At 43.1% G+C, this 26,931-nt stretch overlaps 1 protein-coding gene across 2 annotated transcripts in view; it reads right to left on the reverse strand.

Moving 5' to 3' along the window:
* Positions 1-23,596, reverse strand: part of UST (uronyl 2-sulfotransferase) — a 351,032-nt gene extending 327,436 nt beyond the window's left edge. For both annotated transcript variants that reach the window (XM_023729171.1, XM_004368842.2), the window contains exon 1: positions 23,200-23,596. In XM_023729171.1, coding sequence (XP_023584939.1) covers positions 23,200-23,455 — 256 coding nt within the window. In that variant the 5' untranslated portion in view covers positions 23,456-23,596. The remainder of the gene's footprint in view (positions 1-23,199) is intronic.
* Positions 23,597-26,931: the final 3,335 nt, after the last annotated feature.

Below are 26,931 nucleotides of genomic sequence, written 5' to 3' on the forward strand. Positions count from 1 at the left end.
AAAAAAAGCCCGTTGCCGTCACACTGTTTCGACTCATAGGGACCCTATAAGACAGAGTAGAACTGCCCCCTAGGGTTTCCAAGGCTGTAAATCTTTATGGAAACAGACAGCCACATCTTTCTCCTGTGGAGCAGCTGGTGGGTTCAAATCACCAACCTTTGAGTTAGCAGTCAAGCGCTTAAACACTGTGCCATACCAGGGCTCCTTTAAAGTGAGCTTAACACTCACAAATCAGGAGAGTGAAGAGGCAAGTGTGATAACACAGTGCATGAACTTTGTAAAGCGTGAACCGCTATTTGTATCTGAGGACCACATCAGATACCTGCTGAGGCTCCCCCAGGGCTCCAGATTCTCCTTTCTGCTTCTAGAGTTATCTTTGTGAATAACACATCCGATATCCCTCTGTGTTGTTGTTGTTAGGTGCCGTCAAGTTGATTTCGACTCACAGAGAGCCCCATATACCAGAGTAGAACTGCCTCCATAGAGTTTTCTAGACTGTAATTTTTACAGAAGCAGATCACCAGGTCTTTTCTCCTGCGGAGCAACTGGTGGGTTCAAACTGCCGACCTTTTGGTTACCAGCCAAGTACTTAACCATGGCACCACCAGGGCTCTTCTATGGTCTGAAAACGTTCAGTGCTTTCCCACTGCCTGCCAGTTAGTATATTATACAAGTTCCTTCATAGTCCACCCTTTTACCTAGGAGTCTCCCTTGCAGCACCCTTTCTTCCCTTCCCCTAATGTACTGCTTGGTGTACCCAAAGGTGCCATGATTTTGAACAATAGCTTGCCTTTGCAAGTGCTATTCCCTCTTTCTGGATTGCCTTCTTCCCACATCTCTAACTAGCAATCTCCTATTTATCCTTCAACACCCAGCTCAAGTGTCACCTCTTCCATGAAGCCCTCTGCTTCTCCCTCATTTGCTCCCTCCCCTATCCTTCCCCTTGGCATGTGGACGAATCTCTATTGCCAGAAATCTCTATAGGGAAATGATGAATTTATACATCCATATCCCAAGCTAGACTAGCAACTCTTGCAAGAACCTCTGTGTCTTCAGCACACTCAGTGTTGCAAAAAATCTTGAAAAAAATTAAAATCTTATCAAAAGATCACAGGGCATCCCGAAACTATTGCCCTGAGATCATCTTTCAACCTGAAACCTTAAACCAAAAATATCCCCTGAAGTCTTTTTTAAACCAAACAATACTTTTGCTTAATTGGTAAAGAATGTCTGCCTCAAGCATTGTGCTTTCTTAAGAACTATCCATATGCAATCAAACTGACAACAGCAACTCAAAAGGTTAGATAAGAAACTTAGGGGGCAATGAGTTTATGTTAACAGGGGAGGAATAATTCGGAAAAGGAGGGTGAGAATAGTAGCACAACTTGAAGAATGCAATCGATGTTACTGAATTGTACGTGCAGAAATTGTTGAAATGTTGTATGGTCTGCTGTGTATATTCTCAACAACAACAACAAAATAAAATACATTTAAAAAGAAAAAGATCACGGTAAATGTTTAGAATTTCTGTTCATCAAACTATTCTTTGCAACTTAAAGTGGAGCAGCAAGAGGTTGTAAGACATACAGAAAAACTTCTTGCAGTCCTTTGTGAGAATAGGGAAAAAATAAAAATAACCAATAAACTAAAATGTAATTTACACTGTCTTGGGGCGGGGGGTCCTCCTTCCTTCAAAGAACTATGAGTGACAGAAAGGAAAGAGATGTACACAACAAATAACCACTGTAAGTGAACGCCTAGAGGCCAAATGAATTCTGGTGGGTTCATTTGAAGACATGGTACACAAACAACACAGTAAATAACAACCCTCTGGCTCCCGCACACCCATCTGCCACCTGCTCTGTCCAGGCTTCTGCATGGATGAATAAATTGAAGATATGTATTAGCTGATATTATAAATGCAAATTTTCAGTTTTCCAAGCAGGAGAGTACCAGATAGCATTCTCTTTATAATCTGGCCATGGTTGTTCTAGAATTGAAAGAGTCCCTCTAAAGTTCCAATTGAGACTCAGAGAGGTTAAGTGAATGACCCAAGGTCACACAGCTGCACTGGTGGCAATGCCAGGACTCAAACAGAGGACTTCTGATTTGAAACCCAATGCTCTTTTACACTACACTGCTTTTTGTAACATTAAACATCCAGTTAAAGGCAAATTCACAGAAAAGACTTCGATTTCCTAAAAAGAAATGTAGCCCAACTAGTCCATATTGTTGACCTTCAAATATGTTTCTAAACTGTGGTCCCTTGAATTTTAAAAACATTAAAAATAGTAACAACAACATAGACACTAAACAACTTATTACCCTCTAGCTACTGATAAAAATAGTGCTGAAAATGTTGCTGTCCCTACAAAGGGTGAGCTCACCCACCACCTCTAGCTATGCTTTCAAGTCAGGCAGAAAAGGTGTGGAAGTCTGCAGGCAGCTGTCCAGAGCTCATTTTGCTCCAGCCCAGCAGGCATCCAGGAGGCCAGTAAAGTAAGTGTTGTAATCAGTGTCTCATAAGTACCGGCCAGTTAAGTCTGTTATCTTACCTAGTCCTGCACTTGGGCAGCTCAGGCTGAGCAGACAAGGAGAGTGGTCATGTCTGTCCCTGGCCTGATGCAAATGACTAAGACTCCATGGTGACTGGCTAAAAAGAGTTTTAAAAGTCAATTCTGACTCACAGTGATCCCCAAGTGTGTCAGAGTAGGTCTGTGGCCATACACAGAGTTTTCAAAGGCTGGGTTTTCAGAAGTAGGTAATCAGGGCTTTCTTCTGAGGCATCTCTGGGTGGACTCAAACCTCCAACCTTCTCAGTCAGCAGTTAGCAGTCAGCAGTCGAGAGCATTAACCTTTCGTACTATCCAGGGACTCCAAAAACAGCTTAACCCAAATCGATTCATTTCAATGTTTGAGAAAAGAATTTACTGTTAAAGAATGATATCATTCAAGTATGAGGACTTTGTCTCCAGCTAGATTGACAAAATCACTAAGAGTTAATTGAGTTAATATCAAAATAAATACCAAAAGGATTTAAAAGGTTAAATGGTAAAGTCAAACGAAAGAACTAGAAGAAAATATAGAGAATATGTACATATTTGATGTCAGGATGTAAGGTCTTTCTAAGCATAAAAGCAAAGAAAAAATCATAAATGGAGAGATAGCTGAATCTAACTGAGTAAAAAAAGTTAAATTCTGCACAGGAAAAATAAAACAAACCCATTTAAGAAACTAAAGGCAGATGACAAACCAGGAAATAATTATCTGCACAGATGGTGAAGGGCTAATACCCTTCATCTCTAAAGAACTCTTAAATTGATAAGATAAAGAGGAACACATCTAAAGGGAAAAAAATGAGAAAGAGGTCTACAATGGTAATTCCCAAAAGAAGAAATATGTCTTATAAATGTATGTAAAATGTTAAATTTCACTGATAGTCAAAGAAATGCAAATTAAAGATATAAGAATATCATTCTTCACTTATCACGGCTAAGGAGTTGTTGTTTTTTAAGACAATATTCAGTACTTACAAGGATATGGGCAAAACAGGTTAAGACTGCTAGTGAAGATATAAATCTGTATTAATATGGCAGTTTGTATTAAAGTCAACCAAAAAAATGGGTACACATTTTAACCCATCAATTCCAATTCTAGGAACTTATCCCAGGGAAATAAAGAAGTGTATGAAAATCAATAGATGAACAACATTTATCTAAAATCATGAAAAACTGGAAATAGACTAAAAATCAAAAAGGCCTTGTAAAAGGATCACAGTACATTCAGAAGACACTCTGCGGCCAGGAAAACAATCCTACAGAAAAATATAAAGAAGTGGAATGACATTTGTAATACTGTGGAGTAGCAGAATCATGTAATCAACCCAAAGCAGCTGTGAGTAAAGGAATGGATGTGCTTTTTATTTTCTTCTTTGTGCTTTTCTGCATTTTCCAATGTTCTCCAATGAGTATGTATTAATGGTGTTATTTCTTCAATCGTGTTTTTAAAGCATTACACTAAATCATTTTTGTTTGACTTCTTATTGTTTGGTTTGGATAGTGCATCGGGTATTCCAAAGCAATGCTAATTGTTTGCTTTGGAGTGTTTGGATCTAAGGAGCCCTGGTGGTGCAGTGGTTAAGCGCTAGGCTCCTAACCAGAAAGGTTCGCAGTTTGAACCCACTAGCTGCTCTGAGAGAGAAAGATGTGGCAGTCTACTTCCATACAGATTACAGCCTTGGAAACCCTATGTGGCAGTTCTACTCTGTCCTATAGGGTCACTATGGGTTGCTATGAGTCAGAATCGACTCAGTGGCAATGGGTTTTTGAGTATTTGGATCTCAGGGGCACTGGGCTGTGGAGATATATGCCATTTAAACATGGCTGCACTATTGACAACTGCAGCCCCCACAGGCCTCTATGCTGTATACGACATGTTGGAGACTTGTCAGCGATAAGAAAGAGATTAGGCACGACTTGTTTTCCCAAACCTATTATCCTGTTACTGATTGGCTTGTTTACCTGAATTCCTTCTCCCTTGCCCGAAACTTATTGTTACTCACCCAAAGCCCATCGTTCCGTTATTTGCTTCACTGCTTGCTGTATTAACTATAAATAAACTCCTGGGACTGGAGCCGGGGGTCGACTCCTCACAGTGACCCTCCTGGCCCCACTTCTCTGTAAGAGTTGTGTCTGGCTACTTACTGTCTTTGCCGCCCCGACAGCCGTCGATGCTGCGACACTGGGCAATGAATTCTGATATTATGCCTTAACATCAAAATTTAATAAGTAAAAATAAAAATAATTTGTCTAGAACAGTGCAAGAATATTCAATAACTATATGAAGCAACTTCATAACCAAGACCAATTGTTCTACTTCTTATGCTTATTAATGAACTTAACATTAGGTTAAAATCTATATGTTCACAAACTCAAACCAAATAGCCTGCACTTCAATACTGTGGATGACAAGGATTAATACACAGACATTTTACACTTGAATCATCCAAGTGCATGATCCTCACTTAAGGAAAATCCAGTGTTCTTAAATTTAAGCAATCCAATAGGCAAAAATTAAATTAAAAAGACATTTATAAAATGTTTAATAGCACAGATCCTGCATGGGCAAGCTGAACCCTGGTGCATTTAATTGTTTGCTCACAAGTATTACTTCCCAGAAATGCTACAGTGTAGATCCTTGCCATTGCAGGTGTGGTTCTCATAAGCAGTATCGGCATCAGCTGGGAGCTTGTTGGAAACGCAGAACCTCAGGCCCCATGCCAAACCTACTGCATCAGAATCTACAGTTTAACAAGATGCCCACGTGATTTGCATGAACATTGAAGTTTGAGAAGAGCTGGCATAAAGAAACTGAAGGCAGAAGTGTTATTTAAAAAAAAAAAAAACTCACTGCCATCGAGTTGAGTCCAACTCATAGTGACCCTACAAGACAGAGGAGAACTGCCCCATGGAGTTTCCAAGGCTGTAAATCTTTACAGAAGCAGACTGCCACATCTTTCTCCTATAGAGCGGCTGGTGGGTTTGAACCACTGACCTCTCGGTTAGCGGCTAAGTGCTTTAACCACCAACACTCCTGTGAAGTGTTATAAGTCACAGCCAAATAAAAGATGATAGATTAAGACAAAAAACCTAACCAAACTCATTGCTGTCAAGCTGATTTGATTCTGACTCATAGCAACCTTCTAAGGACAAAGCAGAACTGCTCCATAGGGTTTCCAAGGCTATAACCTTTAGGAAAGAAGACTGCCACATCTTTCTCCCACGCGATGGCTGGTTAGTTTGAACTGCTGACCTTTCATTAGCAGCTGAGCGCTTAACCACTACACCCCCAGTGTAGGAAGACCTAAGGCACTCACAAAACTGCCAAGCCCTCTGTCTATTACAGTGGGTCTCCCTGGTTGCATATCACAATCACATGAGGGAGCTTTTTTACTTTTTTTAATTGCTGTTGAAAATGAACACAGTGAAACATGCACCAATTCAACAATCTCTACATGCACAATACAGTGACTTTGATTACTGATTACATTCTTCAAATCATGCAGCCATTTCATCATCCTTGTCTGATGTGTTCCTCCTCTATTGACATAAACTCACTGCCCTCTAAGAGTGTTATCTAACCTTTCAAGTTGCAATTACTAATTTGATCCCACATGGAAAGTTCTTTAAAAGCTCACAATGCTAACAGCAGACATGCTTTACTAGTTAGGCTAGACTGTTGTTTAAAGTAGGCTTTGGGGGATATTTTGGTTTAAGGTTTCAGGTTTAAAGGCTATCTCAGGGCAATAGTCTGGGGGTGGGAGGGGGTTCATCTAGCCTCAATGGCTCCAGAAAGTCTGAATTCTGTGTGAACTGAAATTCTGTTCCACATTTTCCCCCTTTTGATCATGATTCTTCCATAGAATCTTTGATTAAAACATTCAGTAATATCCAGGTGCCATCCAGTTCTTCTGGTCTCATGGCAAAGGAGGCAATTGTTCATGAAGGCAATCAGCCACATGTCCCATTTAATCCTCCTATTCCGACTCTCCTTCTTCCTCTGTTGCCCCAAGTGAATAGAGACCAATTGTTGTACCTTGGATGGCCACTTACAAGCTTTTAAGTCACATGAGGGAGCTTTGACAAATATAATGCTCAGGCCCCAATCCTGGCCAATGAATGAGAATCTTCACAGGTGACGCCTCAGTATCAGTATTTTCCAGAACTCTCTGAGTGATTCGGAGCCCTGGGGGCACAGTGGTTAAGAGCTCGGCTGCTAGCCAAGAGGCCCGCAGTTTGCATCCACCAAAAACACTCCACGGAAACCCTACGGGGCAGTTCTCCGTCCTACAGGGTCACTGTGAGTCGGAATCCACTCAACAGCAATGGGTTTGCTTTGGTTTTCTGGGTGATTCTGACCAGGTTTCCAGGAAACTCCTGGTGGAAAAGGGGCTATATTTTGGCATAGCAATCCATTCTGCCATGAAATAAATGAAACACAAAGGTAGAAGCCTGCCTGGCAGCCAAAGTATGTTCCAGTATGTTCTCCCTACCAAGCTAGGGAGCACACTTAACAAAATGCCTGAACACACACTCTCTCTGCTAGAATTCAGGTCAAGAACAGAGCGCCATGGTCTCAACTGTGTACATTTCAAGACACAGTCACATGGAAACTATCCACTTCTCCCCCATCCATAAGGGACAGGGGAGCAAGACACCTGAATCACATATTTCTCAAATGCATTTGAAACGTTCGCCCTCAAGCTACAAACTGATGAGACTCAAAATATTATCACTGAATAAAAGCTCTATATTTCCATTGGCCAAGTGAAAAGGGTGCCAAAAGAAGTTAAGGATGCTAACAAATATTTCCTTCCCCCACTCCTTCAATGTCTGGGAACTTCATTCCACAGTACAACTAAAAGATCATAACCACAAACATTCAGACTCCGTAAGTCCTTGGATCTCAGCTTGACAAGCAAACAAGAATAGCTTTTAGAGCTGGGGAAAGCATGAGCAAGGAAAATAATATGGCCTCAATCCTGTCATCTGCTGAGGCAAAATAAAGACATCATGCCATTAGCTTTTTATGTAGCTTTCTTGAATCTTTTCCTCCATTTGTACCTCCATGTTCCATGCAGCCCTTAGTTAGAGAGCTGCTTCTATTGAATTGCTTGGGAGAGGAGATAAAACACTTTCAGAAGTAACCAATGTTAACCCCAAACCGCTTAAACTGGCATCTCACTCAGAGGTTATGTCAACATTCTTCTCCCTTCAGGCAGGTCTTCCACACAGGAACTCCTCACTTGGCCCGCCAGGAGGTGACCACACCACAGTTCTGGGGCCAATCTGGCAGGGGCAAAGAGGCAAGCGTGCCCATGCCCGAGTACTTAAACACCTCAGCGCCTTCCCCAGCCCTGCCCTGGCCTCTCTGCAAATCATCACTTTCTGGTTTTTCTCCCCACTGTGGTAAAAATAACTTCCTCTTTAAGTGTCTAAATCTGTCTGATTTTATACACACTTTTTGGCACATAGCTGGATGAATTCTGACAGTAAAGCAGAATGCAATTGCAAGAAATCTGTGATCATATTTCTGTACAACTCCAACCAGACTGAGTTAGTTCCACTGTTTCCTCAGATATTGAAAAAATACTTCCAGGCAAGATGCTGCATTCTGAGCGCCACACCAGTTCCTCCTGTCCTGGGTTTCTTACTAACTCAACAAAGTCTCATAGACGGAGAGAAGCAGAGCAGAAGGTAGGCTCCCTGGCTGTGGTTGCGAAGGTAGAGAAGGGAATTCACTGGGCAACAGTGGCGTCACTAGGGGGGTCCAGAGGGTGCGGACCACACAGAGTGACACTGTCAGAGGAGATGATGCCAAAATGACTGTCTATAAAAATATCCCAGTAGTTAGCTATAACAACAAAAACACTTTTTGTAAGTCCAGCTTACATGTATCAATATACTTACAAGGCTAAAACTCTATGCTAATTTACTTTTTGAACTTTCTAACATACTCCGGTCACAGCTGTCATTATTACTCAATTACAATGATGCTTCGAAATCACATGGTTTCATCTGCACGCGCTACAAGCATATGCTGTTGTCTTCGTTGCTGCCAGTGTTTTCTTGTCACTGATTTTGTTAAATTTTCTGGTGTTTTAGCTGCAATATTGTGGTAATTCATATTTGTGAACCTAGATCAATAACTTCTTTGAGAATGCAGTAGTAATTAAAGGAAAAGAAGGAGTGATATACGGGAATTATGATTTACAAGTAACATTAGTACAAAAACATTACTAAGAATTCTGTATGGTCTGTGTACGGGAGGAAGTCCACGGGGGGGGGGGTGACACTATGAGTTACTGCACTGGGTGACACCAATTCTAGTGACGCCACTGTTGGGCAGGCCAGCCAACATGAATGTGGCTCCAAGGACTCAGCAACACCTTCATATTTCGGACCCGAGGTGACAGTTGTTAGCTGTCATCAAGTTGGCTCTGCTTCATGGTGACCTTATGTATAACAGAAGGAAATGTTGCCTGGCCCTGCAACATCTTCCTGATCGTTGATATATTTGAGTGCATTGTTGCAGCTGTTGTATCAATTCATCTCATTGAGGTGTTCCCTCATTTCCATCTCTACATGATGTCCTTTTCTAGCGATTGGTCTTTCCTGATGACGTGTCAAAGTAATCAAGTCAACATGAGGGCAGGCTCCACATAGTTGCCCCCTGCTCCACTCTCCTCTAACTACAGAAGACTGCGGACATGGCACAGTCATTCTCAAAAAAGAGAGTCTGAAAGAGGGTCACTTCGGAGAGTAATATACCATTGAACAAAACAGGCTCATAAAGAGAGGGAGCTGGCGAGTTCCTCAGTTCTCCAGGCCACAGTTAAGGTCATTATGGAAGGAAGAAGGTGACATGATGCTTAAGGGAATGAAAATCCTTTCATCCGTTTTGGTTGTTTTGTTTTCTTTTCTGTGAGTTGCCTGCTCATAGTCTTTGCCTATTTATCTCATGGGTTTATCTTTTTCTTATTGATTTGCTGTATTTCTTCACATCTGTATTAATCCCATTAGGGAAATATCCATCCTCAGTCGGGGTCTTTTTGCTCTGTTAACGGTGTGTTATTGTTCAGGAAGTTTAACTTTAATGTAGTTTTTTTGTTTGTTTGTTTTTCCTTTAACGCTTGCACTGTCTGTGTCTGAAAACTTCTTCAGATGAGTAGCTTCTGAAAGACAACTATTCATCTGGATGGAATTTATGCGTGTGTGTGGTGGGGGTGTAGACATGACAGTCATCTTTATATCTTCCATTATTTGAAAGACTTTGAAGTCCAATAGACTTAAATTGAAGTTGCTAACAATTTCATTTTACCTGGATCAACAATCAACATCCATGGAAGCAGCAGTCAAGAAATCAAATGGCATATTGCATTGGGCAAATCTGCTGCAAAAGATCTCTTTAAAGTTTAAAAAAGCAAAGATATCATTTTGATGACTAAGGGGTGCATGACCCAAGCCTCAGTCTTTTCAACCGCCTCGTGTGTGCACAAAAGTTGGACAGTGAAAAAAGAAGACAGAAGAATTGATACATTTGAACTATGGTGCTGGCAAAGATACTAAATAAAGCGTGGCCTCCAAAAGAAGAGCAAATCAGTCTCAGAAGAAATACAACCAGAATGTTCCTTACAAGTGAGGATGGTGAGACTTCAACTCACTTACTTTGGACACGTCATCAGGAAAGACCAATCACTAGATAACAACATCATGTTTGATAAAGTAGAGGGCCCGGGAAAATGAGAGAAACTCTCAAGGAGATGGATTGACACAACAGCTACGACAATGAACTCAAGCATGACAATGATCATGAAGATGGCACAGGACCGGGCAATGTTTCTTTCTGTTATACATAAGGTTGCCATGAATCAGCACCAACTCAACAGCAACAAACAACAATAACGTGTAGCTCCAGGAAGAAGAATGAGGACAACTGGATGGAAGGAAGTAGCTTGCCCCTGTGAAGAATTTTCTCAACCACTGAAGCGGTTCACAGCTGGCAGCTAGGTAAAGGTTGTAAAAATACTATTTGAACAACACAACTTTCTTATGCCTACTTGTTGCCCGTCTTTCTTTCCGTCATACTGTGAGACTCTGAATGCTGGAAACGCATGTCTTAATCTGCCTTCTCCTCTCTGCCTTCTTAGGGGCGTTTGGCTTTCTGCAATCTCTGCAGAAAGATTCTACCCTCCTATTGCCCACGTAGGCTGGAGCAAACTGGTGGAGTTACAGAAAAGTGCCGCCAATTTAATGAAGACGAAAAATAAAAAAGACTGAAAATAATGGCCTAAAATGTGTTTGCTTATTTTACTTGCCTTAGTCACTTCACTAAGTTTTCAGTTGCTGTCGTTAAGTGGCTTCTTAGCTCTTTCAACTTAAGACTTTAAGAGTAGAAGGGACCTAGGATAACATCTAATTCAGTGATTCTAAAGAGAAGAGAAGCACTTTCCCCTAGGGATGCATGTAAAAATTACCTGGAGGACTTTTCTAAAGAACTCCAAAGCCACCCTTTCTCCCTCTCCAGGCTACTGGGACATATTCCAAGAATGACGACCATATGGAAACACTGTCACTGATAGGGTCCTAGGGAAGAAAAACAGTTGAGATCGTGCATCCAATCAAACTCCTTAGTTCTGGAGACGAAGAAACTGAAGTCTAGGAAGTTCGTGTGCCTTACCAACGTTGACCACTGAAGTACTGCTGGGACCCGTGCCAGACCCAGGCATCCCAATTTCTGGTCCAGGCCCATTCCATTAACCCACACTGCCTTGTACAACAGTTCCGCTTATCCAAGGCAAGGCGTTCATGTTTAACAGCCTTTGTGTCAAAGCAGGAAGCTCTTTGTTGGAATTGCAAGGTCATGTCTCAGTGGCAGAATTCTCACCTTCCATGAGGGAGAGCTGATTCAATTCCCAGCCTCGTGTGCAGCCGCCACCTTTCTGTCTGTGTGGAAGCTTGCATGTTGCTTTGATGCTGAGCAGGTTTCAGTGGAGCTTCCACACTAAAACATACTAGGAAGAAAGGCCAGGCGATCTACTTCTGAAAATCAGCCAACAAAAAAACCTATGGATCACAAGGGTCCTACCCACCAGTGACCAAGCAGCGTTCCATTCTGTTGTGCCTGGGGTCATCATGAGTCAGGGGCCAATTCAACAGCAGCTAGCAACAACAACAAACAAAATTTAAATTTCTATTAAATAATGTAAAATAGGTATTTCATTTGTTTTCAACTTTTCAAGGAATCGGGTGACCAACTATACCAGATGGTAATAGGCTTGTGGCTCTCACTTGCCCCAATGCCAATCAGAGGCTGGTAGGGCCAGGGCAACCCAAGGAAGCAGAGAATGGGGAAAACAGAAGCAAGTTTAGCAGCTTCTTGGCAAAGGCATGGCCTACTACTTTGGTTCACTCCTCTTTCTCTGCCTTAAATGTGAAAAGGAGTGGGAGCCAGAGAAACGAACGCGGCCATACTACTGGAGGTGGTGGTTCCATGAGACGTGGTAGCACTCACAGCATACACCTGGTGTTATAATTGTTTTTGAAGGGGCCCTTTTAATTCTTCCATCAAAAAGGGTAGAGTTTATGATCACTAGTTCAGTCCGCTTCCATAAAGATTTCAGCCTTGGAAACTCTTTGCAGCAGTTCCACTCTGTCCTATAGGGTTGCTATGAGTCAAATTCAATTCAACAGCAATGGAGTTCAGTCCTAGGACAGTCAGTAATCCAGGGAGTAAGCTACAGCATACTTCCTCTACACAACTCTTTATATTTTGTGAGTTCAATAAAAAAGAGTGTGACTAAAATCAAAACAGAGGAAAGCAGGCTCTGCAAAGAATGTGTTCTTGAAAGAGTGTTGCATGAAGCAGAAGAGAGGATAAGCAGCAGGAAGGCTTGTGTGTATATAATTAACTGGGCAAATGACTGGAGCTTGTCAGCTGTTGAAGAGCCCGCCAATCTGAGGGTGAGGTTGACAGAATAAGCCACAAAAATAGTAGTTTAGTAATTTTAGATTTCTCGGTCAGGTTTGGTCTTTCAATTTGAAGCTAAGTCATCAGTCAACATGCATGTGTGTTTGTGTAAGCGTGTGTACACACACGTGTGTATGTATGTGCATATGTGTATGCATCCTGGAAGAAGAGCAAGTCCGAGGGAAGCAAGGAGTAAGGTGAGAAAATTGACAACTGTTGAATTCAAAAGCCAGGCCTTGGGTGAGATATTTAAAAAAAACAGCTGCTGTCCGTCGATGCCAATTCACCCGTGTGCCCATGTGTGTCAGATTAGAACTGTGCTCCATAGAGTTTTCGATGGCTGCGTTTTGGGGATGTAGGTCGCCAGGCCTTTCTTCTGAGGTGGTTCTGGGTGGACTTGAACCTCCACCCTTTCTGTTAGCAGCCAAACACGTTAAGCATTTGCACCACCCAGGGACTCCTGGATTAGATAAACCCAAAACCCAAACCAGTTGCTGCTGATTCCAATGCATAGCGACCCTATAGGACACAGCGTTTCCAAAGAGTGGCCAGTGGATTCGAACTGCCGACCTCTTTGGGTAAGCAGCCAAGCTCTTCACCACTACATCACCAGGGCTCCCTATAAAACAGCAATTGTTAATCCCACTGTATAGATCAAAACACCTGAGGTTCAGAGAAGTTAGGAAAACTGCTCAGGTCCTCACAGCTAATAGGTGGTAGCACAGATTCACACCCAGATCTCTCCTCCAAAACCTATACTCTTTCTACTGCCCGATGCTTCTGACTCTCAGAAGTCCTTCAGTGAATACTTGCTGAATGACGGAACAAAGGATTCCATATGTTTCTGAATACCTTCATTTTTCTTTTCAGCAAGATCATGAAAGTCATACTCACTGAACTCTAAATCAATGGTGTTTCAGAAATGCAGGGCAATTAAACGTAAATGGTTACTTAACTCATCTATCAATGAAGGAACTAAGAATTACTTCATCAAAGCTACGACTTAAAGGGCGTTTCATTATCTTTCCTCAAGTAAGGTTAAGTAGGTTGGCACATTGAGCTTTAATTGTAGAGTCTGTCATTTTTGGATTCTAGGTTAAAATCTGTTCTGTCATTATTTGTTAAAAAAATCACTTCATCCTATGGTCTCATCTCCTTAAAAGATTTAAAGCTATACTGGAAACCTACTGGCTAATTTAACACAAATTGCTGCCTAAGGAAGATACTGACCAAAAGAGAGAAATAACTGCTCTCCTGTAAACCAAGGCTTCCAATTGGCTCCTTCCAGTCCAAACCCCTGCTGATAATTCACATTTCCACCCAGAGATACTGAATCTGAATTTACACTTTAACAAGATCCCCAGGTGATTCTTACGTATAATAAATTTTGAGAACCATTGCTCTACTAGTGGTTATCAGAATTGGTCCCTAACCAGCAGCATTAACATCGCCCAGAAACTTGTTAGAAGTGCAAATTTCTAAGAAACTAGATTCGAATTCGAAGCCCCACTGCAATCCCTCAGAATAACTGGTCCAAGATATGGGACAATGACAGGAAAACAGGAAGTTTGCATTCTAGTTGTTTCCAGCCCAGTCTCTGGATTGACGTCAGGTATCCTGAATTATAGAGAGAGTTCTGTAAATGCAATTCCAAATCCCCAAAGGTAAGAGATGGACAGTTATCCCTATGCACAGAGGGAAATGTTTCTAGAAGTATATGTCCTAAGTGGTTTTAATATATTTGCTTTGGAGCATGGGCTTTAGACAGTGAGGAAGAGGTGGGTTGTAGACATCAACTAAGCTAGAGTCTGCTGGCACCTCTCCCCACGATCTCTACTTAAAACAGAGCCCAAACGAAGCAGGTTTGGAGTCTTAGGGAAGAACAGTCTGCTTAGCTAACACACAGAATCAACAGATACTTCCTGAGGGCAGATGCAGAGCACCCCAAGGAGGTGTCAGAGTAGAGCTAGAATGCACTGAATAATGTCCCTCCCTTCAAGGAGCTCACCCACAAATCATCACAATACAACGTAGAATGTCCAAAATTCAGAAGAGATCGTAAAATAAATACTACAGGAGCTCAGAGATAATTGGAGTTTGAGCTTCCGAAACCATCAGTACAGAGGCAACAGCAGAAGCAAAGGCAGACAGTAAGACAAGAAAAATGAGCTGGTGGCTATCTCTGGGTAATTACAGACAGCTGACATAAAACCCAAGACAGAGAAGAGCTCTATCACAGCTTCAACACTTAACAGCTACCTGTCTCCCTGGTACTTTTGAATGTAAAAGTGCTACAAATTATTCAAATCAAGGCTCTTCCAGGCAGCATCTAATAGACTGAACCTATTTTAAAGCTTCTTATTTTGATAATATGTACTGTTTAAACCTACTAAAATTTTCTAACCCTTTTGGAAAAAACAATGTTTCTTCCTAAAATCATAGGTTATTTTACTAAAGTGAAACATCCAGATATTGTTCCCATATATTTGTCCTGTATATTATATACCACAACGTGAACACAGAATGAATTGCATACGAATTCTAATTTTATGAGAATGCTCAAGATTTCTTCAGTGTCTCATGGTACGTTGTATAAGAAACATAACCTACACAAATGTTTTTCCGTGCTGAGCTTATCAGATCCATCCTTGTGAGCAACTCCAAAGACAAAATACTCATACACCCATTGTACTATCATCTGTAAAATAGATAGGTGCTAGGAGCACTTAATTGTGCTCATGAGGAACTTGTACATAGAGCAAGAGGCAGTTGTTCGGACAGAACAAGGGGATACTGTGTGGTTTAAAGTCAGGAAAGGTGTGCATCAGGGTTGCATCCTTTCACCATACCTACTCAATCTGTATGCTGAGCAAATAATCCAAGAAGCTGGACTATATGAAGAAGAACGGGGTATCAGGATTGGAGGAAGACTCATTAACAACCTGCATTATGCTGATGACACAACCTTGCTGGCTGAAAGTGAAGACGACTTAAGCACTTACTGATGAAGGTCAGAGACCACAGCCTTCAGTATGGGTTACACCTCAACATACAGAAAATAAAAATCCTCACAACTGGACCAATAAGCAACATCATGATAAACAGAGAAAAGACTGAAGTTGTCAAGGATTTCGTTTTACTTGGATCCACAATCAACACCCATGGAAGCAGCAGTCAAGAAATCAAAAGAGGCATTACATCGGGCAAATCTGCTGCAAAAGACCTCTTTAAAGTGTTAAAAAGCAAAGATGTCACCTTGAAGACTAAGGTATGCCTGACCCAAGCCATGGTATTTTCAATAGCATCACATGCATGTGAAAGCTGGGCAATGAAAAAGGAAGACCAAAGAAGAACTGACACCTTTTAATCATGGTGTTGGTGAAGAATATTGAATATGCCATGGACTGCCAGGAGAACAAACAAACCTGTCTGGGAAGAAGTACAACCAGAATGCTCCTTAGAATCAAGGATGGCGAGACTACGTCTTATGTACTTTGGACACGTTATCAGGAGGGATCAGTCCCTGGAGAAGGACATCATGCTTGGTAAAGTAGAGCATCAGTGAAAAAGAGGAAGACCCTCAATGAGACGGACTGACACAGTGGCTGCAACAATGGGCTCAGGCATAACAACAATTGTGAGCATGGGACAGGACCGGGCAGTGTTTCGTTCTGCGGTGCATAGGGGTGCTATGAGTCGAAACAGGCTCGACGGCACCTAACAGCAACAGTTATCCATGAGGTATCATACATTACAGCTAAATGCAAATAACCAAAGTGTTTAAGAGTCAAAGTAACCCATAAATGTAAAACAAAATTCTTTTGAAGAGATCACTGGTTTCAATCAATCATTAAGAATTTATTTAGGGTTTATCGTATACCCAGACATCGTACTTAGCACTTTGAAAGGGAGAAACGTATAAAACTAATTTCTTACCCTGTAAGAAGGTGGACAACTATGATACAGAGGAACAATGTATAACAGTATTCTTTTTAACCCAGTATTGTCTTTTCCAAGCCTTAAAATTAATTGCAAGTACTGCAATGTACATTATTTGGAATTTTCTCACAGAAGAGTCGCTATATTCTTTTGACCTTACAAATAAGAATTCTAGGTGAAATGTCAGTGTTTCTGTCCCCATGTCATATATACAAAGGGCTGTGTTTATCACTGTTTGCTTAAAATGGAGTTTCTATAATAAAAACAAATACAGGTAAGATAAAATTCACTTGTGGTCAAGTCTTACTTCTTACCAAAAAAAAAGCAAGTAATAACTCTTAATAATTCTAGTGGCTGTAATCCATCATAGAACATGCCTTTTCATTGTCCATCACTGATATCCATCAGTACAGCTGCTGGGCAGGCTACTGCTTCTGCGCCTGCAGCTTCCCTCTAGGGAACCAAGAGATACTGTTTCTTTTGGGACTCACAAAGGTTGACCACTTTCATTCTGGCTTCTCAAAAACAAAACCAACTAGTGTTTTAAAGCTGGATTGGTGACAGGGAATTTGAGGAAAGACAGTGTCCAGATAATACATATTTATGTGCATATTTAAACAATTCATACTGAGACTCGTCTACATTAAAAATAGTTTACGAGGCAGGGCGCTTTTCGCCATTCACGCTATGCGCTTATTGAACAGACTGCCATCGTTGTACTCCATTTTCTGTCCTTCCTCAAAGACAGTGCTGCTGTGTCCCCAACCAACCCTGCAAGATAAATTTGCAGCTACGAAGAAGAATGTTATTTTCTTTTTATGTCAACAGTTTCTACTGATAACATCATATTTTATGCATTCATTTCCTAGATTACTGTTTGGGGCCTGGAGTACTATATTTAAACCACACGTGACATGCAGAAGTAAAATGAAATTTTTCTTTTGAGGTTTAGAGACGCTATTCTGTAACAGATCTAGACCTCTATGTTCACATTTTCCTTTAAATTCATGCAAACTTAGAGAACTTTCAAATTTAACAAGATCATATTTTTTCTCTTTCATTTTTTGACTTAAAATTGTCATGTTCATATATAATATATAAAAAGATGAATGATTCTGAAAACTAAGTGCTATATTCCCATTTAAAGTAGTATAAATTAAAAATGGAAGGGAAAGCATATAACTTTGCAGCACAACAATTCGAGATCAATCCAACAAATTTAGTTTCCCATAAAAGCTGAATCACATATCCAAGGCTTGATGATAAATCATTAGAGCTTGCCAGTCGCATAAGATCAGTAGTGAGCCATCTGGCTTATTAAGTTTATATCGGTGTAACGAATCTTATTCCAAGCATTTGATATTTCCACAGCTCAGAAGTAATCAGGCTACTGGCTGAGACTGCATCATAAACTAATTTCTGGGGGAGCTTTTATTTGATTTTTGTTTGTTTTCCATAGCGAGTCAAAGTTTGAATGCCACTTCAAAAAAAAAAAAAAAAGTATAGCATGTAACTGGAAAGACTGCTACAATAGCCTCAAACATACCAACCATCGTGAAGATGACACAGGACTACACAACATTTCATTCTGTTATACATAAGGCCGTCATGAGTCAGAGCCGACTTGACAACAACATGGTCTCCAAGATTAAGTATAGAAATTTACTGTATTTACCTGTTTACCCCATTATAAGAAGTCTTGGTGGCGAAACAGCTAAGCAGTCGGCTGCCAACCTTTGGTTGGTGGTTTGAACCCACCCAGCAGCTCTGCAGAAGAAAGACCTGGCAATCTGCTCCCCCAAAGATTACAGCCTAGAAAACTCTATGGGGCAGTTCTACCCTGCCACATGAGGTTGCTATGAGTCAAACTCGACTCAAAGGCACCTAACAACACCATCTCCATTATATGTTTGGGTTCTCCTTCCTCCACCCATTTCAAAGCGGGGGAGAAAATCAAGACAGTTATTACTGTATAATTTCCCTCCCCACAAACGTCTTCTCTCTTTTCAAACTCGCTACAGCAGAAAGTTCTTTAAGGAGAACATACTTTGCCTCTGACTTTTCCCGAAGGAAATGTTTGACACCAGCTGTGATGGGGAAGAGAAAGTATCCTTACTGACCCCTTTCCCTTCCCCACAACACATGTTCTGGTTGCCCCACTTTATCCCCTTTCATGCAGCTCCTAACCTCAGAAAGACTAAAGCTAGCTGGGGCTGCAGCTGCTGGCTGATCCTTCACTTGAAACAAAAGGGCTTAAGCAGGCAGCAAAGCAGACACATTTCTTAAAATTAAAATTAAAAAACAAAACCAGGTACATCACCTTCAAAATACTTTATAAATTTCCTCTCTCACCAACCTCCCCCTTCTCCTCTCAAATACATAGAGAAGATCCTGAAAACAATAAAAAAAGCAAATCCATTGCTGTCAAGTCAATTCCAACTCGTAGTTGGCCCTCTAGGGCGGTATAGAACTGCCCCCTCGGGCTTACCTTGGAACAGGTGGTGGACTCAAACCGCCGACCTTTGGGTTCGTGGGCAAGCTCTTAACCACTATACCACCAGGGCTCCTAAAAGTACTACTTTACTTTAAATCAATGGTTCTCAAATTTTTAGCCTACATCAGACTCACCTGCTTGAGGATTTGTTAAAACAAAGATTGTTGGACCCCGGGCCCAGATGTTTTCATTCAGTAGGTCTGGAATGAGACCTCAGAATTTGCATTTGTAAGAAGTTCCCAATGTCCCTAGGTGGTGCAGAAGAAATGACCTGGCAATCTGCTTCTGTAAGGATTACAGCCTAGAAACTTATGGAGCAGTTCTATGGAGTTCTTATGGAGTTGGAATTGACTCAATGGCAACTAAGAAGTTCCCAAGTGATGCTGATACTGCAGGTCCAGGAACCCATACTGAGAATTACCTGCCAGACGTAGAACAATTGTTAAAGAAAGAGAAAAGTCAACAAGTTGAGATTCCAATTAATGTCACCTCAGTTCTTCTGTGGCTCTGGATGAGTCTCATTCCCTAGTAAAGGAGGCAGCATCATGGGGATTAATACAGCAAGAAGTGTTTGTGCAGACTAGGGTCTTAAATTATTTCCTTTCTACACTGGCCCCTCAAGATAGTCGTAAGAAACAGAAAGTAAAATTACAGAACTAAATATGACTATTTTTAGCCAGCCTTTTAAATTCTCACTTGCATCTTGGCTGCAGTTCCATTTTCTCTCTTAATCTGTCCTGAGTTCTATGCAATGGGTGCTAGAATCAGACCAACTTGGGTTCACATCCTGCCTTACTTGTTGTGTGTCCTTCTATAAGTCACTTAACATCTTTGCCTTCATTTCTCCCATCTCTAAAATGGGAATAACAATACTAGCATACCAATTGCCACAGAATCAATTCTGACTCATGGTCACCTCATGTGTGTCAGAGTAGAACTATACTCCATAGGGTTTCATGGCTGTGATCTTTCAGAAGTAGATCGCTGGGCCTTTCTTTCTAGGCATCTCCGGATAATCTGAACCTCCAACCTTTGGATTCATAGCTCAGCACTTAACCATTTGGGCCAACCAAGGAACCTCCTTACAGTGGTGTTGTGCAGATTAAATTTCATTCTGCACATGCTAAAAAGTTAGCTTTTATCATAAATTCCTATGTCTCTTGGTTTTCTTATAGGACTATTCAACATATTAAATATCATTGTACCTATCCGATATGATAGGATTTTTCAGTCTTAACTTAAACAAATATTTATTGACTACCTACTATGTGCCAGACATATAACATTATGCAAATATACTAAAATAATACCCTGTAAGGTAAAATGTATGACATAAATATTATTTTGATTTGGAAATTTTTTGACTTTACATGAACTTATATTTAAGAAAAATACCTGCCTCCAAAACTGGCTAACCAGGGAAATTGCGAGGATATGTTTACTAACCACAAATTTTGTTTTTGTAGAACAAAAAAACAAATGACAGACACTAAAATAATAGAATGGAGGAAACAAGGAGAAAGTAATTCTGCAGATACCTTGGCCTGAGATTATTAAGGGTGTATTTTAGCCCCTTCTAAGACCACAAGCTCACTTTTCCCAAAAATCATTTTTTTATGTGGTAAAATAGCAGTGAACAAATTTGGCCAATGGTATCCTATTTACAGTTCACAATGATGTCATTTTTAACCCATCTTTTCAGTCAAAAGTTTAATGAGCAGTTAGTAATAGAAGCAGAGTTCCATCTTTCAATTCTCTCTGTGAATTCACCCCTCTACCAAGTGGCCAAGGAGCCCTGGTGGTGCAGTGGTTAAAGTGCTCGGCTGCTAACCAAAAGGTTGGCGTTTCAAACCCACAAGCTGCTCTGTGGGAGAAAGATGTGGCAGTCGGCTTCCACAAAGATTATAGCCTTGGAAACCCTAGGGTCACTATGAGTTGGAATTAACCCCACAGCAATGAGTACAGGTACCAAGTGGCCACCCAAATTTCTCAGGCCTCATTTCTTTTTTAAGTATATAGTGAGTCCTAAATTCCGGATATAACATGTATTTGACTGAATTTTCGGAAGGCTAATGTGATATATATACTGAAGTTTTGTTCTTATAAGGAGCCCTATAGGGTCGCTCTGAGTCGGAACTGACCCGAGGGCAACGGGTTTGGTTTTTGGTTTTTCTGGTGGTGCAGTGGTAAGCGCCAGGCTGCTAACCGAAAGGTTGGCATTTCAAACTTACCAGCCACTTGGAGGGAGAAAGATGCGGCAGGGAGAAAGATGTGGCAGTCTGCTTCCATAAAGATTACGGCCTTAGAAACTCTATGGGGCAGTTCTACCCTGTCCTGTAGGGTTGCTATGAGTCAGAATCGACTCGATGGCAGTGGGTTTGCTTTTTGTTTGTTTGGTTTGGTTTGTATGCTCGGTAGTGCCTTTGCCCTCTCCTCAAGCTTCCCCTGCCTCCAAGAAGGTAATCAGAACCACAAAATTATAGGTGCTGAGTGGGCTTCTAGAGACAACCTAGTGCAGCCCTAATTTTACCCATGAAGAAACTAAGGCCCATGACGTTTTAGTACCTTGCCCAAAGCCATGTGCTCTTAAGGACACTGAACGTACACAGATGTCTTTGTCCCAGTCAGCTGTGCTGTCCCCCTACACCACATATCTTGCTTAAAAGAGTCTTTCGCAAGGTATTCATTATCCGATCTTACGTAGAAAGACCCTTGAGCTTCAACAACACTTTCCTCACAATGTCAAGTTGACTGTAATTGTTATTGATGCTGCAAGTAAAGTTACCTTTGAGGACGTAGGAGGTGTCTGCAAGCCTATGACGTATGACACTCAAAACTACAGAACTTGGGGAAATAGATTCGATTCCCAATAAAAGGGCATGTTACCCCAAACTCACTATGCAATCAGATGCAAGGATGATGGAAATCTACTTGGGCAATATTCTCCTTTAATTTTTTCTAAAGCATCCTGCAAACCTTAAGTCTCCAAAGCTTTTATTGAAAGTGTAACTTCCAAAAGCTGGGCTTCTCTACTTGGAAAAAGCATTCTGTCATCGGCGTTTACATTTCAAAATGCTATCTGTACATTTGTCACTTTACTGATGTGACTCCCCCCCCCCCCCATCTAGACCTGTGGCTTCTGAGAGCAAGGGACATTGACTTAAGTCTGGCAGCCTGCAGCTGGTCGGGGTCACTCGGCCCATTTTGTTTCCAGCGTCTCAGTGGCTTCCCTCCCTGCACCCGCTCGGGTCGTCCAGATGCGGATGTACCCCCGTTCAGTGAGATTTATCACCTCAGACGTTTGCACGACGCTGGCGCTCTCTCAGTCTCTTCTCCCATTCCCGCACGACTTCCTCTGGCCACAGACTGGCTAGGGGTTTGCATCCTCCCTGGGCTCCGGCGCGCAAGGCCAGCACGGTGCCAGGGACCTGGACGCGCGCTCACGGGGCCCAGGCATCCCTCGCTCGCAGTGCTGCGGAAGCTGCGGGGTCACGCCCGCTCGCCGGAGCGACTCTTTTCTCTCCTCACAACTCCTTCCTTGCCTCTGCGCAGGATCGGCAGCCTAGCGCCTAACAAACCAACCACAAACGAAAAAAAAGTTCTGACTGGAGACACACACAGCGCAGAGGATCACTGGCTCAGAGGAGGCGACACTGCTGGCCAGGCTGACCCACGTCCTGGGACAGCCCCAGACCCCCGGGCGCCACCCGGGTCCTGCGTCCCGCTCGCTGCAGGTCAGGCAGGGGCTGCCCAGGGAGGGCTAGCCCAGGGATCGCGCGAGCGTGAACACTGCCCCGGTGCAGCCAGGCCGCCGGGCAGTAGGAGACCAAGGGGGAGAATTCACAGAACGGAGGGTGGAGAGGGACTAAAGCCTCACGCACGCCCCGAGCGTCGGACGGGACAGGCTATGGTCACCAACGGTGCCAAGGAGGGCACCGCCAGGCCTAAGTACACACGCGCGCGCGCGCATTCACTGAGCTCCCGTGGGGGCTCGGGGTGGGGATGCGGTGCCCGCCCCGGGGTACCTGCAGGCACGAACAGCCAACAACGCTCCCGCCTCGATGCCCACAGACCCGCGCGCCGGAGGAGCAGGCGCTGCGGGTGGCCGCACGGAAGCTCGCCGGCGTCGCACCTGGGAGCCCCGGGGCAGCGGGGGTGAGGGCACAAAAGTCCCGGCGCGCCCGTCTCCCCGGCAGAACTTTCCCAGCTGGCGCCGCCCTCGCGCAGCCCTTCCTTACCCAAATACTGTCGCAGGTCCAGCAGGAAGCGCGGGGGTCCCCCGCTGAGCTGATAGAAGAGGGAGCCTAGGCAGAAGAGCAGCAGGGTGGCCATGCAGAAACCGTAGTCCCGGAGGGAGAAGCGCAGGAAAGGCAGCAGGGGGAGCCGGCGCTTCCAGCTGCCCGGGCCCGGAGGGGCGCCCCCCAGAGGGGCCCCATGGGGCCAGGCATCCGCGCCGCCGCCGCCGCCGCCGGGATGCTGCTGCTTCTTCTTCATCGCCCGCTCGGCCGCCTCGCACAGCCTGCCCGCGCCGGGAAGAGGTCACCCATCCGCCTGCGGGAGGAGAGCCCGGCCGGCCGACCGCACATGGAGGGCCGCGCCGGGCAGCCGGTGGGGGCGGGGCGAGCCGAACTCGCCGGGCTCAGGAGACTTTCCTCGGCATGGTCCCCGCCGCCGCGGGCGCTCGGGCCGCCGTGCCCAGCCCCGCCGGGGCGCTGCCGCTCCGCTGCCGCCTCTGGCCCGCGCCCCGCCGCGCTCTACACTCGCTTCTGGCCGCCGGGGCTCGCTCCAGCTCCAGCAGGGACCCCTGGCTTTGTGTCTGTCGCTGTTGGTGTGTTTTGTCCCGGTTCAAGCTCCTCTACCAAACGGCAGGGAGGAACGGGAGGCGGACACCGTCCTCTCGCTCCACCTCCCTGATAGGGGTTTTCCTCCTTCTCCTCCCCTTTCTCCTCTCCCCTCCCTCTCTCCGCTCGGGTCTCCGCGTTGCGTTAGGGTGTCACGTTACTGCCTCTGCTGGGGAAGAGCCGCCGGCGATTATTCGCAAGGAGGAAGAAAGTTTCTGGGTTTTTTTTTTTTTTTTTTTCTTTCCTCTTTCCCCTTTCTCAACTCTCTGGCCTCGGTTACCGCGCCACCAGCGACCTCTTGGGGGCCCCACTGACTTCCCTCTCGTAAACAGTTACCGGCAGGAAGAACCTCCACTTATTTTACTACGTACATTTTTTCATTTCAGAAACTTGATTCTCCTTCCTTATCCCAAGCGAGCTGCTTACCAAAGGCGGATAAAAAGGTAGTTTAATAGAGGTTCAGGACTTTCCTGCGATGGTCAGAGACCAAGTGGTGTGAGTCATAATTAAAGACACCCCATAGCGCCCGACTCATCGCTGCGACTCCCTGGAAGAGAAATAGAAGAGTATGCTTTCTTCTCCCTTTCCCTGGTCCTACCGCTACTCAGGAGTTCCCTGGTGAAAACGATTAACTCGCCTAACCAGAAGGTTGGAGGTTTAAGTCCACCCAGAGGCACCTCGGAAGAAAGGCCTGGCAATCTAATTCGGAAAAATCAGTCATTGAAAACTCTCTATGGAGCACAGATCTATCTGACACACATCGGGTCGCCATGAGTTGGAATTGACTAGACAGAAACTGTTTTGGTTTGGGTTTTTTACAGCTACTCTACTTAGGGACAGAGAGGCAAGTTGGCGGGGGGTAGATAATGAACTAAACAAGGTCATTCCTCTAGCATCTTTGAGAGGAAAGAGTCTTCACCCATACATATCTTCTTCTTCATAGCTGCCTCCCTTCCCTCCACCTGAGAGGGGCGGGCTGGGGGGGATGTTTGAAAGAACGGAAGGAGCTTCTGGACCTGAAAGAGAACTTCCCTGGACAGAAAGGCTGCATCCACTGCACAGGCACATCCACTGAGGGGATGGGTGATTCAAGAAAGGGCTTCTCATCAACCCTTAAATAAGAATAATTTATTGAGGCTCTACTACCTGAGGTTTATGTGACTTGCCTAAAATCATACAGCTAGTAGGATTTGGCTTGGGAGCCGAACTCAAATCTGTTTGAATCTCAAGTCAGCTATACTAACCACTTCACTGGACTATCTCTAGGAGGGACCTTTGCTCATAATTTGCATGGTGATTGGAAGATGAGCTATAGCTAGTTTAGCCCTGGGCACCTTGAGAAACTGAAACCCCAGTTCCTGGAGCCACTTGTCTCTGACTCCCTGCTTACTATGTGCAATCCATAACTGATGCCTGATTAGAGAAAGAACCAAGAACCACAGACCTCTGCAGTTCCAAGTCTATGTTCCTGAAAACCTCTATACAGTTGGGTATCTGAAGAATATTCCATAGGAAATTAGTCCTGAGATCAAGAGCTGATCCTCTTCGGACTTAAGACTAATATGCCTTATCCATATACGAGTACCTCTGATTTGAAACATGAGTGAAGAGGCAGACACATAGGTCATGAGCTAAAGAGTCATAGCAGGTGAAGTGGGCAGGTGTCTCACACATACATCCATACACACACATACATATTCATGTGTACTCACAAATTCTACTTCCTAATTTTATGTTGTGCTAGCGGAACTTTCTACGGGATAGGAAGGCTGCTTAAGGACCCCAACAGAAGGCAAGCTCCTTTGTTTTATCACAGGAAGTCCAGAATAGGGTGCTAAAGGTTTGTTTCACATTTATTCTATGAAGGAGAGATTGCTTTGGATTAATGCACACATTCTAGAAATATGACTGCCCCTGAGAGAATTAAGCCAATCGGTTATTGCCCATTAATGCGAATTACTTTAATCAGCACACCGAGTAGCCCAGGATGGGCTCCCAATTAATAATTTTCGAGTTAATGAAGAGGGATGAGCAAATGGGAGAAGCAAAGCCATTTTCATAATGTTCAGTTGATCCTAGGGGTCTACAAACAAACCTTCAGAGGCCACCTTTGACACACTGGCCCTGTGCCTGAGGCCTGACCCCGTAATCTGAATGCTAATTGGATGTAAAATAATGCGCAAAATCCTCTGTGTTCTTAAGAACTGGAGTCTAGAGATCCCTCCCACAGAAAGCTTTGGGAAATCTCCCAATTTTTTCTCCTAAGGAAAGGAATCTGAGGAACAGTGAGGTGATAACAAGGAGACAGAGCAGGAAGAAAGGAAACAAACATCTGAGGAAATAACTAAATATGGGAATAAGAATTTTTTTTCAAAAACAGTGAAAAATTTATAAGGAAAGTACAAGGGGGCAAAGTCCATCTCAGAAGAACCAAGCTATGACATGAAGAATTGTAGAGGGAAAAATAAAAGTCAATTTTTAAAAGATTGCATTTATGGACTAAAAAAACAAAACCTGTTGCCGTCAAGTAGATTCCAACTCATAGAAAAAAAAAAAATCTCACAGAAGGAAAAGAAAAGATACAAGATACGAAGTTTCACATGGAAAAAAAAATGCTTTGTATTTTCACCCAACAAAAACTTAGATGTTTGGGTAAAACTTTGTTCTTTGAAGTCCAATACATGTTCCTTCAAAATTTTTTAAAATTTAAAGTAGTTGTATCTTCATTCAAGCCAGCTAATAAATCTACTAACTATAGGAATTTATGAACAACTTTTATTATTAGTCTTATAACTGAATATATTTTATTCAACACCTTGACCTCCATCCAGTGTCTTGAGTCAGTGTCATCTACGCACCCAATGACAGGGCCCCAAAATACCTAAAACAAATTCTAACAGCACTGAAAAGAGAAACTGACAGCTCCACAATAATAGTAGGAGTCTTCAACACACCATTCTCAGTAAAGGACAGAACATCTAAAAAGAAACTCAACAAAGATACAGAAGACCAAAAGGGCACAATCAGCCAACTTGACCTCACAGACATATATAACACTCCATCCAACAGCTGCATAGTACACATTCTTTTCCAATGCACATGGAACATTCTCCAGAATAGACCACATCT

The sequence above is a fragment of the Trichechus manatus genome, unplaced genomic scaffold, assembly GCF_000243295.1.
Source record: "Trichechus manatus latirostris isolate Lorelei unplaced genomic scaffold, TriManLat1.0 scaffold00002, whole genome shotgun sequence".
Taxonomy (NCBI): domain Eukaryota; kingdom Metazoa; phylum Chordata; class Mammalia; order Sirenia; family Trichechidae; genus Trichechus; species Trichechus manatus.